Source organism: Podarcis muralis, chromosome 2 (genome assembly GCF_964188315.1).
Source record: "Podarcis muralis chromosome 2, rPodMur119.hap1.1, whole genome shotgun sequence".
Taxonomy (NCBI): Eukaryota; Metazoa; Chordata; class Lepidosauria; order Squamata; family Lacertidae; genus Podarcis; species Podarcis muralis.
Window position 1 is genome coordinate 38052627 of NC_135656.1, and position 17504 is coordinate 38070130.

Here is a 17504-nt window from a genome sequence, read left to right on the forward strand (position 1 = left end):
AAGTATCTAAACTCCGTCTCAGACGAACTCTTCCTATATTCATTCCTGCCACTGTGTTACGCACACGTCAATCTCGATTTGCTCACAACATGAGCTTTCGCAATCTGAACAAGCCCAGAGATATTTAGTTCCTGAAATTCCAGTATAGCGAAAGATTCTATTTGAATACTGCCATATTTTGTAAAATATGGGGATGATCTATTTTGCCCAAACAAATTAGACACACTAGGACCTTAAGAGTGGTCATGGCTGAGGAAATATTGAAAGAGAACACAATAGCTATCTTAGCCTTTTGGCTGAGGGTTTCGGACTACAACTCCCATCATCCCCTGCCAACACAGCCCCTGTGCTGGCTGGGCAGTTGTAGCACAAAATATTGGAGGGCACCATGCTGCAGAATATTGGACTACCAGACACAACCCTCCCACATAGATTACAGTCAAATGTAACAATTGCCAGAAAGCACTAGGGAGAGGCAGGGAAATACAGGACTCTTGAAAATTAAAAAGGAAGACTGTTACAGGCTCTTCATAGTGAACTGGAACAAAGACAGTGTTCATTATGGCAACAGCTTCTGAAGTCACATCTACTCAGAGATGGCACTGTCAGAAACAAGGTATCTTCCCAGTTTACCCTCTCTTGTCTATGGAGCAAGGACAATCCAGGATCAACTTCGGTGGCACAGCAAGACCGGTTCTAGAAAAGCTTTCCAATTTCTGTTTCTGAGAAGTAAATTAAAATTGAGGTGGGAGAACAGAAGTTGAGACAATCCGCTTCTGCCATATGTATGGGATCTCCTGTGTATTTGCATGTAAGCATTAAGGAAGAACATAGCAAAGATGGAAGTTGGAAGGGCAGCTATGTCCCTTCCTCCCAAACTGTTCAAGATGCGATAGATGCATGGTGGGCACTTTCATCATAGAAGGGGGAAGTGTCTCACAAAACGGTTCCCGCAAGAACTTGAGTTCCTGAGTTCAACTTTGACTCTCCATTACAGAAACCTTGGGTGTTTTCCCTCCCTAATACTCTGTAATATACTTATGAGATACAAAAGGTCCATCCAATTAGGGCTGTGTACACATTACAGAACTGTTCACTCTGGCTCCATTTTTGAAACCATGTGCACACGACATTACCCAGGATCCAGAGCAATCCTGTAGTTTCTGGTAAAATACTGCGTTCTAATGCAGTTTCCCTCAAGCCAGCCACAATGCAACTTGAGCACTGTTTCCTTATTCAAGTTTCATCTGAGAGTTTCCTTTCCATCCAGATTTCTTATCAGACAACCAATTCTTATCAGACGAAGATATCACTGTCCAGTCTCTCCCACTGGTATACACATACAGCGGGTGACTTCGGTACACATCAACCCTTGCTGGTGTGTACAGTGATGGGCAAATTTGACTTGAAACGTGAGATAAGAACAAACCCCCTCACTGTGTTTTAAACCAGTAATTTGTACACAGATTGAACTATAATGAAATCAGACCTACCAAAATCAATAGACCCAAGTTACTCAATGAGACTCCTCTCAGTAGGACTAACACTGGATTCACTCCAAAATGTTCGGTACCTGGGATGTAGAGGAGACTTTATCTTGGCTCTTCACAGGGCCTACTTTAACAGGAGCTTTTTCACAAGCTGCGGCAGAATGGCCCTTCCGGCTTGTTGCAAGCAACCTTTTCTTCTACAGACACCTGGAGCCACCACCCTGCATATGTTGCACAATCAGAATTCCATGGGAGCTTTGTCAGCCTAACATCTTGAAACAGAGGTGGGCCAATCCTGCAGGCATGAAATGCTTAAAAGAGCTGGTACATTCCAGCTTTGGGGGCAGGGGTCATGCTAAGGCGGGCCTTGAGATCACAACACATTTATCTATGGGAATTTCACAAGGAGGAGTTCTTCTAGGTTCTCCATAGCTTTGTTTTTTAAAAGAACAAATCAAGAATTGGTACCGCAGCCTTCCACTGAAGAGCACAAACACCATCCTTCCTTGTAGGGAAGGGGGGGGGGGGGAGGACAACTTGATCATATGAACCATCAGGGATGCCCACCAGACTGTGAGATTAACAAGAAAACAATAGCATGTATGACCAAGACACTAAACATGAATGGGAGATTATCAGGACTTTTTGTGCGCTGGGGACAGCTGACAGGATAGTGTTGACTTTTCTCCCCACAATAGGCAGGTTCTGCTATGTTTTGAACACTACACAAAAGCCACATGGCAATTTCCCTAAAAGGCTACAATTACTCTCCTCCAAGAAGGACAAAACACCGCTGACAGCCACTGATTTTCTAAACGACTAAATGCCACCAGCAATCAGCTAGGCCAGGCCACCAGGCCACCAGAAACCCTGAGACATCTCTGAGAAGACTGTCCTCTCCCAGTAATGGGACACAAGGCTTGCAAAGAGCCCACTGTTGGAGACTGCGAGATACCCAAGGCAGTTCAGGCCCAATGCTTACTGTTATGCTCCAAAACGACAGAACAATGTATTAGAAACAAAGGGATTTTTAGTAGTTGACTTCACTGCTTTTGTATATAAAAGGAAATGAAAGAGAAATATATCCTGTTTGGATAAGGTTTTATGGAAGACAAGCAATTCGGTATATTTCATCCATTTGGATTTATATCTTGTGTCAAAGGAGAGGCTACAGTCCATTCTTCACTGCCAAGTTTGAAACAACCTTGGATTAACAAGGAACAGAAAAAAATGCATTCAATTATTTCCTTTTTCAATCATTTTAAACACCCATTGCCTGCTGTGAGGGACAGCTCCAGCCTTTAACCCTCAGCCAAAAAAACCCTCTCTTCTCAATGCCTAAGGGAGGAACTAGGAGTGTGCAAACATACCCCCACACTATCAGTAGGTAATAAACTTAGATCAGACAGGTGCTTGGTGTTCATCCCTCAGCCCCTGTAAGGCCAAACATGCCAGTCCTCCCCCTGCTGGCCCTCTAAGCTCACCCGGGGTAGCAGGAGCTGGGATGGCAGGGTCACGAGAGGGTGCAAGCCAAAGAGCCTCCTTGGGCAGCCACACCAGTAGCCTAGCCACACCCGCTATTCATGGGGGTCTTTTAGCAGCAGACCTATCCCACTCCCTTCACACTAGCAGAGGCCGCTCCTCCACCAAGTTATGGGAGCCTTTTCTGTTCTTTTCAGAGGTTTCATTTTATTATTTTGGTCACTGCGTGATTAGAATGCAGAGGAAAGGCAGGGTGTCTCGCAGGGCTTGCTGTGAACAGCAAGATCAAATGCATTACCAGGATTACTCTGTGGGCCACTCTGATATAATGTGCAGCCTCTGAGTTCTGTGTCTAAGTCCTCCTGCAGCCCACTTGGTTCTGAGACATTGGACCGCCCTGGGTTAAATCAATTGAGAGCACTTTTCAGAACACTCCTAGCACCATTTTTAATGACTCCACCTTTCGAAAAGACCCCTTTAAAGCAACACCCAACTTTACAATTCTGCTTCAAGCTCTCCTCCCTACAAAACTCGATTTTTCCAGTCAATAATATATATGCTATTGGTTTTCCATGACCTTTACATTGGCTGTTCATAATAAAAATAGGTGTTACCCTTTTAAAAAGGTTTGGGGGGGAGGGAGCCAAAATCCTAACAACATGGCCATACACACTCCAGATCTTTATAATATGCATATCTTCATAGTGAACTCATGTGAATATTTACTAAGCGACAGCTCAAGCCTCATGGAGAGCTAGTGGTCCATAGTCTCTGGTCACAAGAGAGTAAAATTCCCTGGATTGGTTCCTGGATACCATTAAATGTGAGGCCAAAAGCTCTCCACTTGGTCACATGGTAAAGGTAAATCCGCAAGTGGCTACCATGCAGTGGGTGTTTGTTGAATTCCTGGCTTAGTTTGCCAAACTTTAAGATTTAATCTACAGGAACTCATAATACGGGAACAGAGAGAGGACAGGTACGGGAGAGGGAAAGTATCAATTTGTTATTGCTGGGAACCCCAACTTGCTTTTTCTCATTAAAATCTATATTAAAAAAACACACCTCAAAAGTTCAAGTTTCATCAGAAAAATATTCTCAGGAAGCACACTGGAGCCATGTATACATGACATTAGCCACAATCCATATCTATCCTGTCGTCTCTGGAGGAATACTTCTGCCTGATGTTTTCCTTCAAAACAGCTTCCATGCGATTTGAAAACATAAACTTTGGTTTTTTGAGATAGCCGTTATGTATGTGCAGATGGCAGCTTCCTGAATAAAAGTTCAAGGGGGCTGCAGTTGCAGGGAAACCCAGCAGGTAATGCAGATCAGGTGAAGAGGTCTTCACCGCTCTGGCGTGTAGAGCAACGTGCGGGGAGAGGGGGGATGACCTCACTGAAGCAGCTAGTGTGTATGGAGCTTCTTTTATGTATAATTTGTCCACTCTCCTCTTTCAGCACCTGCATTCATGTCAATATACAGCGAACTGGCAAATGGAATGCCTAGCTATGGCTGGAAATTGGAAATCTGGAGAAAGTACAGTACACGTTTGTTATGAAATGAAAAGAAGTTTACCTCAAAAAATGCGAGAGTGAAGGAGGCAACTGAGAACTTTCATAAGGGTGTATGTTGCAGCACATTCCAAAAATCACAGTGCTTCTTTTTTCTGTTGATGATTTTTGTTTTGAATGTCAACTCCTCTGTTTCAGAATTCTTTGACAAAGAAATTTTTATCAAGTGTGATGCTCTTTGCTCTTTGCAGTTTTGATTTTCTCTGTTCCTCATCACAAACAGAAAGTCTCAATTAAATTTCGGACTGAATCACTTTTTTAAAAATAATAATAATTACAGGTTATAACCAAATAAAACCTCTTAGAAGGTGATGTATTCACAAGAATGTGAGCATGGGTGGGGTGGGATGGGAATCCATGCTGTACCCAAATCCAATAAAATTCTCACCTTAAGTCTAAGCCCTGGACTTACAGTTTTTGAATCGATCAATAAGCCCATCAAAGGATGCTGGGTATATCAGAAGCAGGTCTGCCATATATCTGAGAAGCGCTAAATCACATATGCAGAAGCACCGAATTACAACCCGCATGTGCGCAGACGCAGCGCTGCGGGCTGTGGGTTGTGAACCTGCTTCCCGCACGGATCACGTTCACAACCCGAGTGTCCACTGTAGTTGTTTGCAATAGCTTTTCAAATAAATTATAAACTTTCCCCCATTCTTTATTAAAGACCTCCTTTTCATGGTAAGTTTTGCCATCTCAGCATAGTTCATCAATTTTGTTTGCCACTCTTCTTTGGTCGAAGTTGTACCATTTTTTCATTCCTGAGCTAAGAGAGTCTGTGCAACCATGGTCGTGTACGTAAATAGTTTTGTCTGGTCCTTTGGGATCTCTGGTTCTATAATACCTAAAAGAAAAGCTTCTGGTTTCTTAGGAAAAGTGGTTTTCAACATTTTTTTCCAGTTCATTATATATCATTTCCCAGAAGGCTTTTATCATCTCACATGACCACCCCATACAATAAAAAATACTCTCTCTTTCTTTACATTTCCAGCACATTTTAGACTTTGATTTGTACATCTTAGCTAATTTGCTAATTTCAATTGCCTATATGGGGGTTATACTCTGCTTTCAAACAGGTGATAGCAGTAAATGGGGTTGCAGTCATCCTCTTGCAGGGCCATGAGGAACGCTAAGCATTAGATCCCCAGCTGAACGGCTTCTGGAATCTGATGCCTCCACAGCCCAGCTACAACAGTAAATAATAAAATAAGTTTGGTATTTATATCACACTTTTTCTTAGTGCTCAAAGGGTTTTTCGCACCGTGCCACTCAGCATTGTGTTGGGTAACATTCAACATCACACTGTGACAAATGTTTTGTCTGCACAAACATTTCAGCTTGCCGGACAGAATGATCCCCTGCTTTCCTCCCCATATGCAGTGTTCTAGGATTAAACTGTGTTCAATTTGCATAGTATATTCAAACAAATTTGAAAAGGGCCATTGGCTTCGTCAGTTAATATAGAATCTGAGAAAGAATTGTACACAGTACTTCAGTGTATATTAACAATCCTTCTTTGCACTCATTAGTGCTTTAGCTATGTTTATAACTAGCAATACAGGGTCATCTGGGAGAAATGAAAGTTTGCTAATATCTAAGGCAGGTTTGTAGACCCTCAAGGGCACTGCTGATAAAATTCCCTAGTTGTTACTGCTCAGGTAGGCTGCTCTTGCTCAGAGCTGCTGTTCAAAAAAGTAAAATAAATAAAGAAATGCTGACTGTTACGATCAGATTTGCAGCAGATGGCCAGGATCACATCCCCCCTGTTTTCTCCTTCTCAGGTAAGACTACTCAAGGGCTGAATTTGATTTGCTGAGTTCAGCAGGAGTAATAAGAATCTGCCGCAGTGCTGCTCAGCTTGTCCAGCTGCCCCCACTAAGCCTCCAAGTAAGGTGACATCTTTTCTTCTACTGCTCTGAAAATCTATTCATTATTTCCATGCTGAAAATCATGGAATCATAGAATTGCAGAGTTGGAAGGGACCCTGAGGATCATCTAGTCCAACCCCCTGCAGTGCAGGAAATGCAGCTGTCCCATACGTAATGCAATTCTAATTACTGTCATCATGTTCTTTGATGGCTACTTTTCATTCTCGATCTGGCTTGCACCTGGGACAGGTACCCTATTACCTCATACCTAGCTCCTGCAGGAGGAAGGGCGGGTGTAAGAATAACAAATAAATACATTACAGCACAACATTTAACTTGCTTGCTTAAAAGGAAATCTCTTCTACCGAAAACGAAAACAAAACTTTGGTTCCATGCCCGCCTATGTTTGATGACAAAGAATAACAAAAAGCCTGGAACAGAAGTTGCAATTCATTAATGCCTAGAAAGCATTAGGCTAAGAGATCAGAGCCCTTGTGGAATGTGAGGTGTCACCAAAAGACAAATGGATTATTTGGCTATGTATCTGATCCTAAAAAGAAGCAGAAACCACGTGGCTCAATACAAGTAATACAAGAGCGTCTACTTTACATTAGTTGGTTGTGAAAGTTTGGGGAGAAGGGGACATGCTACAATGCAAGCTGAACTGTCAATTAGAAGGAGAGCTTTATTGTCTGAACATAAATAATTTGCCATGGGCTCCTGTAAAATTCAAAACCTAATTTAGCTGTCATCTCCCGCCCTGTAGGATGCAATCCCAGGCACTACACATTTGGAAAATGGGAGCAGCTGCTAAGGGCACAGCTCGAAGCAGAAATTCTCACTATTTGGGCGATATTAATTCTTCATGGAATGTGTGGCAAACAAGCCCAACCAGAGTTGGGGGCGGGCGGGTGAGGTGGGTTTGCATCCTGTTGCAACACAGTTTTGAATCCTGCTTCTGTCTGATGCACATTTCCATAGCAAAGGATCAGCCCGTCAGACAGTCACTTCTGGTCTGATGAAGATTTAGCTAAACCACAAAGAAAACCCCCTGAATGGACACGTAAGGCATTACGGATTTCCTGCGCTGATGCTTGGGGGAAGTCAAAGTTTCCAAACGTCCTTTATTTTAAAAGCGGCAGGCCATATTTCAAAAGTACACCCATGGTTGCAAAACATCACAGCCCCACAGACTTTTTAATGATTATTTCAGGTCCATGGCCTGTAGTGTTATTTATTTGGTACTTCCATGTGATTAGGGCTATTCCAGCCCATAGTCTTGTCCCTTCTGAGGATGGAATGAATTCCCAACCCATAAATGCCCAAAGGCAGCAATGAAACACACACACTCAAAGTAACTTGCACAGAGCACTGCCCACAGTGTTGAGACACCGTCCCAGAGGAAATACCAACACTCAAAGTTCCCACAGACATACCTTAACAAGGCCCAGGTTTGGGGGCCAAGTGAAGTGAAACCTTTGATTTAAGTGAGCCCATTTGTCTGTCATTCTGCTAATTTGTAATGTGGATGCCAGGTCAGAATCCAAAGTTGCTTATTCCAAAAACCTGGGATACGGTATCACCAAAACTTATCCCACTAAATTCCTGGCTCTGGTCCATTCGCCCACACCCTCCTTTGGAGTTTTGGCTCATTTCCCCCAAGTGGTGGATGCATCTACCATGGGGGTGGGGGCTGAGAAGGAGGAGGAGGAGGTGGACGTGGACATGGCAGTATGGAAATGAAGAAGGAGGAGGTGGTGGTGGAGAAGGACAAGGAAGAGGACAGACTGCTCCTATGTCTACAAAGAACAGAGGAATGTAGATGCATGGAGAGAAGGTGCCACTATTCAGTCCAGGCAAGGTTCCCAGGGACTGCTAGCATGTCCATTCTGTCCACAAGAATGCAAAAATCTATCAAAATCAGCTCCAAGTCCTGACTATCCCAGAAGTAACTGCTATTTCAAGTTGATGATTGCTTGCTAAAAACCTCCTGAACTTTTATGAACTTCCATCCCCTGGGGTTATCTTCTCGAACAAAAGTGAACTTTTTGTTCTGCAGAATCCAAATTAAGACTATGTGGTCACTTGAGAGCAGAAGAGGAAATACTAGAAACCCAGGCCTGAAATGTGTCAGGATTGGAATCTGAATGAGAAACTGGAGAAATATGAAGCTTTTTTTTTTTTTTTAATTCAGTAAAAATTATTAGCTGCCTTAAGTTTTTAGAGAATTCAGAGGAGATAAACATTTATGCATAAAAGGATCACATAAATGAAGCTTACCATTGGTGAAAGTGTTCACGTAGTACCTTCGCCCCTGGGGAGACATATAACTCTGCCAGCCAGGTGGGAGGTGGCCATTTTGAGCGTCTTCTCCGACTTGAGGAATGACCTTCCTAGGTTTCTGATGAAAGGACAACAGAAAAATCCTGTTAAAACTTGCTTCCAAAGAATGATTAAAAGATTGGACAAAACAGGTACAGTACGAAATTCTGAGGTATCTTTTATTATTCCTGGTGGTAAGATATGGGAAATAAGAGAGGCAAACACTTCTAAAAACTCAAACACCCCAATTATCTTCCCATCTGCAGCCTGGGAAATGTATTCAGACTATCTTCTGTAAAGCACAGACATTCCCTAAGGGCAGGGAAGATGGTGGAATGTCGTGGAGCCAGTATTGTAGCTTTGGCAATCCAACATATCATTGCATGTGACTTTTGGAAAACAGAAATACAGAGCACTGTCTCCAAGGAGAATTAATCATATAAGCAGATTCTGTGTCCATACTAGGCTCATAGACACAGCTATTCTGTTATATAGCTATGCTGTACAAATCATTATTATAAACACAACATGCCACCAGTACACCAACTGAACACCTATACCAGGGGTCAGCAACCCGCGGCTCCGGAGCCGCATGTGGCTCTTTTACACCTTTGCCGCGGCTCCAGGGCAGATACTAGCGAGGGGAGGAGGTGCATTGTGTGTCCCGACACTCCCCACTGTTTTAAATGTCGCAATGGTTTTGCGGCTCCCAGTTTTTTTTTCTTCGGTCCAAGTGGCTCTTTTTGTCTTAAAGGTTGCAGACCCCTGACCTATACAGTCAAACCTCGGCTCCTGGACGCCTCCATTTTGGAACATTTTGGCTCCCGAACACTGAAAAACCGGAAGTAAGTGTTCCGGTTTTCGAACTTTTTCGGAAGCTGAACGTCCAACGCAGCTTCCACTTGAGTGCAGAAAGCTCCTGCAACCAATCAGAAGCTGGGCCTTGGTTGTCAAACATTTCAGAAGCCGAACAGGCTTCTGGAACGGATTATGTTCAACAACTGAGTGCCCTCCAGATGTTGTTGGATTACAACTCCCATCTTTCCTCATCATTGGCTATGCTAGCTGGGGCTGGTGGAAGTTGCTATTCAAAACATCTGGAGGACACCAGGTTGGGGAAGGCTGATACCGTAACTCAGGGGAAAACAGCACTATGCCACTGAACAGCCCAGAGACCCCCAGAACTGCCCGAAGACCATTGGGAATAGGGAGGTATATAAATTCAAACAACAACAACAACTTCTATGGTAAAAAAGCAAAGCACTGCAATTAGGAGAACTACTTATCTCAAGAAGGCTGTGTGTACATACCATATTTTTCGCCCTATAGGATGCACTTTCCCCCCTTCAAAAATGAAGGGGAAATGTGTGTGGGTCCTACGGGGCGAATGCAGGCTTTCACTGAAGCCTGGAGAGCGAGAGGGGTCGGTGCGCACCGACCCCTCTCGCTCTCCAGGCTTCAGGAAGCTATCCGCAAGCCTTGGGAGCCTGCGGGAGTTCCCGCCGGGCTCCCATGGCTTGTGGAGAGCTGCCTGCATCCCAAAGCTCAGCAGAGCGCACCCCAGGCTTCAGGCAGCTTTCCGCAAGCCGTGGGAGCCCGGCGGGAAGTCGCACCGGACTCCCAAGGCTTGCAGAGAGCTGCCTGCACCCCGAAGCCTGGGGTGTGCCCCCGGGCTTTGGGCAGATATCCGCAAGCCTGGGGAGACCGGTGCGACTTCCCGCCGAGCTCCCTAGGCTTGCGGATAGCAGCCTGTTCTGGGGGCTGGGGTCGGGGGAAAATAATTTTTTCCCCTTTATTTCCCTCCCCCAAAACTAGGTGCACCCTATGGGCCGGTGCGCCCTATGGGGCGAAAAATACGGGTATATTTACATGTGTACACATACACACACAGCCTCAGCTAATGGTCTCTGAGACCCACAGTTCCCACCGCACCCTAGCCTTGTAGCTACACATTTGATGCTCTGCCCTGGTCACATGGGGACAGAGTGTCATAAGGAGCAAATCTGAATGACACTCTCATTACACCGCCCTCGTTTTAGCAGGAACCGGGTGGAGGAGGCAACCCAATTAGATCTCCAGCTCACCATCCTATAAACTTCCTTATGCAATCGCAGTGGCTAGAAACAGCAAGGTGCAGAGCAGAGAGAAGCCTGGGCAAGGCTCCAAGACGATGACAAGCAGCTGTGCATGAATAGCTTTTGGCCATGTACACACAGCTGGGAATCTTAGAACGAGCTCTTCTCTGACCAGCCAGGGGTGACGTACGCCGTAATGCAGCCCTGCTCCAACAATATGCCTCAGGGAAAGAAGCTGCCAAATGAGTAGGTCAACGACGGAACAGCAAAGAGGTAACACCAAAGCCCTTAAGTCTCATTATCATAGTAGCATAACAGCATTACCCATTGCAAAAGTATGCACCACACACAAGCCAACGCTGTTCCTGCACACAATGCCGCCATACAATTGCCAGGTGTTTTTCAGGTTTCCACACCTAAGTCGGCATTCAGAAAACCATTGGATAGTTCACTCTTGCCAAGGCTACATCCCACTGTCTGGGGCTCCCCTTGCAGTAAGTGGGGACTCTGATAAACTTGAGCTCTGGCCTTCGACTTCCAGCAATGATTGAACCTCTCCGCCTCGGCTACACTTTACTAACACCAGAGGCTCGTTCTCCTTGCTTCAAGTTGGCAACAGCTAGGAGGCAGGGCAGGGAGTACTGAACACCTAGTCACCCTTCAAGAATGAGCCCCCAGCTGACAGCTTCAAAACTCTTTCCACTGATGAAGTGGGAAAGGAAGAGGTTAAAAAAAAAGGCTGAAACTTTAGGCTTGGGAAGTTACTGTTATTCAGTCAGTCTGAAATACACAGGTACGCTGGAAGCTACCTTACAGCGAGTCAGTCCATCTACAGCAGGGATGGGGAACCTGTGGAGCTCCAGATGTTGTTAGACTCAAACTCCACCTCAGACATATGTAAGAATGAACTACAGTGGTACCTCGGGTTATGAACTTAATTCGTTCCAGAAGTCCGTTCTTAACCCGAAGCGTTCTTAACCTGAGGCGTGCATTCCCTACATAGGCCTCCTGTGGCCCCGGAAGAGGAATTGCATTCGTATCCCAGGGCAAAGTTTGCAGCCCGGGACACCTACTTCTGGGTTTGTGGAGTTCATAACCCGAGGTACCACTGTACTTCAGTGGCATTTTGGAGGGAAGTCCTAGGGATTGCCACACAGACCTTTGAGCAATGTGGTAAGCCCAAGTCACTAAACTGTGTTTAGAAACAAATAACAGTGAATAACATGGTGGGTGGTGATGTTTCTCTGACCTCCTGATGGCTGCTACTTGTCAGGAAGGGGAGGAGGCGCAAGGCAGTGGGGAGGTCAGCGTAGTGCAAATGCATGAAAGAAGGTGAGGTTTTCTTCACACAACTTTCGAGAGTGAAAATCAAACCACCTTATGACCAAGTGAGACCACTGGTCCTGGTCAATCTTGCTCAGTAGTGTTGTCTCTGACTACCAGTGGCTCTCCAGGGTTCCAGGCAGGAGTTTTTCCCAGTCCTACCAGAAGACACCAGCATAGGACCTTCTGCGTGCAACATGCATCCTCTTCCACTAAGCCAAGTTTCCTAAACTTGGGTCTCCTGTTGTTTTGGCACCACAATTCCCACCATCTCTGACCACTGGTCCTGCTAGCTAGGGATGAGGGCAGTTGTAGTCCAAAAACAGCTGGAGACCGAAGTATGGGAAACCCTGCACTAAGCTACAGCTCCTCCCCTCACGAAAATTCAGCACAGTGCTACCTCAAGCACGGCACTATTCAGCAGTCAGTTCACCTGGCCAGCTACAACTCATCAGGTGAGGTATATTCTTCTATGAGTGAAGTATCTTGAACATGCAAATGCCACTAGGTGCAGTTATAAACAGGAAGGTGTGAACTGCTGGGGGAGAACTTTGAGGCTCCACAGCAGGATAGCTGGAGGCTAAACAGACTGCCATGGCCAACGATGAGAAAAATACCTACTAATTAATATTTGGGCACCTGGAGGCAACTGGTAGACCAGGACTGTGTTCTTTGGCAGAGGACTGACTAGCAAGGACAGCAGAAGACAGGAGCAGTAGGGTTGACCCATGGGTTGCACAACAGGGAAACCCACTTTCTCATGTGGGGATAGGGGGAAATAAGTGACAGGAACTGTTCTCAGTAACATTTTCACTGTGACCTGGAGCCCACTGCAATAAGATCACGGTCCTGTATCTCAGGATCCTAGCTTTGTACAAGCTGAACAGACAAAGCTGCAAGACAACATGTAGTAGTAAAATCTGTGTAATCCAACACTACAAAAGCTACAGCGCAGGCGAGTTACAGTACCAAAAATAAATCTTTGTCTATTTATTTAGCAATGGCAATTTTGTACTTTGTTAGCACCCATCTGTGAACATCTGTCCATGAACAATCTAGCTTTCTGTACAAAATACTTGTGTGAGAGAGTTCCTCCAACCCATCCTCCCTCCCTTCGTCTCCATCCGTCTCTGTCTCTCTCTCTCTTGCACACAGCTCCATCTATATGTAAGATGCATTTCCCAAAAGCACCATATGGGGGCTGTGCCTGTGTGCCAAATAGCTGAACTATACATCAGCCACCTAAGAGAAAATATTCTGTTTCAGAGATTGCTACTGAAGTTGTGTACAACTTCCAAGCTGACATGGGAAAGGATTTCTGCTCCAGGAGGAATCCAGTAAGCAATGTGCAAACAGCTGGGATGGCAAGAAATCAAGGTAGAAACTACACCTGGTGCCCTCCAGATTTTGTTGGTCTCCAACACCCATCAGCCCTAGCCAGCATGACCAGTGGTCATGGATGGTGGGAAGTGTAGTCCAACAACATCTGGAGGGCACCAGACGGGTTCTCCCTGGACTATATGCTACTTAGCAACCCTGTGTATTCTCCTCTTTCTCTCTACCACAGTAATATGCAACAAAACAACACCTCATAAGCTGAAGGTTCAACTATGTAAGTGATCATGTCATGTTGAACATGCTTGTTTTCCAACATGTTGCCAGGGGGAAAGGAGGCAATGCTGCTCCACTGGGTGGTTCCTCCTAAGAATGTTACTCTTGGATGCATTTATCAGCTACACTTCCGAAAGTCTAGAGCAAAGTGTTCTGGGGCTCAACTGCATGTGAAAATTCTTCTGAGCAAGAAAGCCTGTATCTTCTAATCTCACATTCAGAAGCTGGTTGTGGGTACTCAGCGTGCAGGAAGGACATGTTGTACATGCCCCCAAAAACTACTACACAAGTGATCCTGATTCAACCCTGACTTTGAAAATAAGCTTCAGCTCTGTTCTGAGGCATATGTTCCCTTGAGTATATTGAAAGCTTTGTATAATATACATTTAGTCACCGATACATTCATCTCCCTTGGGAATAGCCATGCTTTTGCTTGAAATGAACTCAGAAAAAGAATTCTAGCTTTTGTCCTGAACTTAAGGATAACATCTTACAAGGATTTGTGATGGCTGAATATAAATTTGCTATGATATTTCCACATGCAGTTGTTAAAGCAGCTTAATTCTTAGAAGCAGTCTAGCAGAGATCACAGATTATTATTTTTTTTAGACAGGGTGGCTGAGAATCACATATGCCACCTTAAAAACCATGCTCTGTTTGCTTCTGTAGCCCACAAAAAAAGTTGTTGTGTAAGCCTGCCCAAACGTAACCTTCCTCTTCGAGACGCACACCAAATATCAGTGCAGAAGTATGACTATTCAAAAGGCTCCTTTCTTAATATAAAATTCAATAGTTCTAACTAAAGTAGAAATATGGCCATTCCACAGAATTTGCAAACCATTTGATATATTTGGATTCATACTATACACACACACACACACACACACACACACACACACACCCCAACAGGTGCTGCCTACAGTAATTTGATACAGACAATGAATTCACACAAGCAGAGATGAATACAGTGAGTTTGGAAGGAAGGACGAACTGTGATGTGGCACCCCAGTGCCCAAAACCACATGCAGTTTTGTTTTGTGAAGATCTACTATACCGTAGATCTACTGTACAGATTTTCATGCAATTCCTCTGTTACTTGCCTGAAGTGGGCTCTTGTGCAGGTTACTGCATCCAGTAGCGTATTTAGTTTTCATGCTCACAGTGAAACACTGCAGGGGATATGTTATGTGGTGTTGCTACACTTACGTACTTATTATTATGACTACTTTAACATTTATATTCTGCCCTGCTACTATTCCTATACAGATAAGGTCTATGGAATCGTGGCAGCTAGCTGTACTTGGGCAGCCATAACAGTTGCAGAAAAACATACAAGCTGGTACTTCTTCACTGTTCTCAGTCAAAATGTCATACTAGGAGCCCAAAAAGATCTTTTGCTTTATCATCAGCTTCTTGTTAATAAATACAGCCGCTCCAACATTTGGTTGTGTTTTTCCCAAAATGGAAAAAAAGAAAAGAAATCCACTCTCCCACACACAGACTCTCAGGATTTCTCCCTTACCTTCATTTAGCAAGACCTCGCGGTTTCGTTTTCTTTTTTCAAATGCCAGGGCTTACCCTCTCTGGGCTTGGCTGGCTGCATTGTTACAATTTAATGGATGAAGCGTTAGGCACTCATTAAAGCTGCTCTGAGAGATGCCTTCTTCTTCTATGTGCGAGCCTTTTTAACGATTAAGAAAATTAGCTATATCCTGCCCCTTCAGACATTCTGGTTTCTTTCAGCCAAACCACTAAGAGTTACATAACGACCAATCTTGGAACTCCATCAAGTTCCCCATGCCCTTCCCAGACTCGCTCAGCATCAAAGGGAAGCTCAAGAGGATGGAGGTGACCAAAGATATAATTATGGCCAAGCTTCAAAATGGAAGGGTGTAAAACATTTATATCTGCAAATATCAACATTTATCAGTGCATCTGGCTCTTCTCCAAATAATGTCATCTTACCATAGGTGATTTTGCCAAGTCCTTTGTAGAAATTAAGTCTCAAGCTGGAGCTGGTCACGAACTTGTTCTCCCTCTGCGAGATGAAGTGGGGAAATTACCCACCGCCTGTTCTGCTTTGTGTGTGAGTAATGAGCCAGTGTCAAAACTCAGAGGAAGGGCAAGAACTGTAAGGGGCCTCTGTGTGTGTGTGTGTGTGTGTGTGTGTGTGTGTGTGTAACACTTCAGCACTTCCCTTCCCTCAATTTTGTTCTTTGGAAATCAAAAGGGCCCATTCTAGAGGCTTTCCAGATGTGAAGCTTCTGGAAAGTCGTTTCCTTTGCCAGCTTTCAAATGTCTGTGTAGGTGATGGGGAGCACAAAGCGAGGGTCTGTACCACTGACCAACGGCTCCTCATGCACAGACAGGACAAACAAGGACCGCTTTGTCAAGCTTCCCTTGGTTCAGTCCTCGCCTCTCTAGCCTTCCGTGTCCCCTATTTCTGTCTCTTTGGGGAACTTTTCCCTTGAACTTACATCAAGCCAACCCTTTGTACACAGCTTGACCCGGCTTGCGTTCAGGGCTACAAAGTGAAACATAAACTCACATGACCAAATGGGCACTGTGAGGACGTGGGATCTGGCATATAGAGGACAAGCTGTACTTACTAGTTTGGAACTAAAGAGTGGGGGGGGGGTGGTCATGAACACTTCTTTCCCCGTCTGCACCCCCAGAGAAATGCTTCATTTTCTCAGGGCAAGACTGAGAACAAGAATGTTTGCACGACAGCTCTCCCTCCAGCATCTCAACAGAGAGCATAGCTTTCCACATTCACTCTGAATTGACTTTGTGATGCCACTACATAGGCAGCTCTGATTGGCTGTGTGCATGGTGCAGAGGCATTGGCAGTGTATTACCATCACAGGAATGTGAGGAGGCCACTAGCAGGGGAAAGTGACACAAGAACTGCTGCTGAGAGTAGAGGTGAAAACCAGAAGACAGGTTCAATGTAGGGGAGGATGCAAGGGACTGTCTCAGCCCTGCCAAATGCCCCAATTCCATGTGAATATGTTTGGAGAATATTTGACGCAGGATTGGTTTATGTAGCTCTGGTCAGTGCTTGGATGGGTGATGGCCTGGGAACCATATAAGCGCTGCCTTGGATTGTCCAGGTGGGATATAAATCTAAGAAAAAATGAATAGCCTGACTACTGCGGTCCATACATTTGCAACCCCCTAGTTAGACCACTATAATGCTCTGTATGTGGGCTTTCCCCTGTGCTCAGTTCGGAAACTGCAGCTAGTATAGAACACATCAGCCAGGGTGCTCAGTGGTGACCCAAGGGATGCTCACCCATGCCTTATGTTTAAAGAACTGCATTAGTTGTTTGTCAGTGACCCAGCAATGTTCATGGTTTTTATTGCTGGTATATAAAGCCCTAAACCAGGATACCCAGAAAAATGCCTTCCCCATTACACTCTGGTCTGAGCCTTTAGATCTTCCAGGGAAAAGCTTGATGTGAGGATTGTCTCTCACACAAGTGAAGTCTGGACTGGACTTTCAATGGTATAAACCATATATAGCTTGGCTTCTGTGAACCTCAGTGCCTGCCCACCTTCTTTTATACAGTGGTACCTCTGGATACGAACGGGATCCGTTCCAGAGCCCCGTTCGTATCTAGAAGCAAATATAATTAGCGACGGCACGTCTGCGCATGTGTGTGACATCAAAATCGACATCCAGAAAGGAGTCATTCTGAATTGTAATTTTAATGATTAACATTAAGGAGATCTAATTATGTTGGTCTAATAGATGAG

The 17504-nt window shown here is 44.8% G+C and overlaps 1 protein-coding gene across 3 annotated transcripts in view; it reads right to left on the bottom strand.

Moving 5' to 3' along the window:
• GAS7 (growth arrest specific 7) overlaps nt 1–17504 on the bottom strand; it is a 134791-nt gene that overhangs the window by 67489 nt on the left and 49798 nt on the right. For 2 of the 3 annotated variants that reach the window (XM_077924261.1, XM_077924263.1), the window contains exon 2: nt 8695–8815. In XM_077924261.1, coding sequence (XP_077780387.1) covers nt 8695–8815 — 121 coding nt within the window. Of the gene's footprint in view, nt 1–8694; nt 8816–15710; nt 15838–17504 lie in introns of those variants that run through there. The other variant, XM_077924262.1, reaches the window with a different exon arrangement.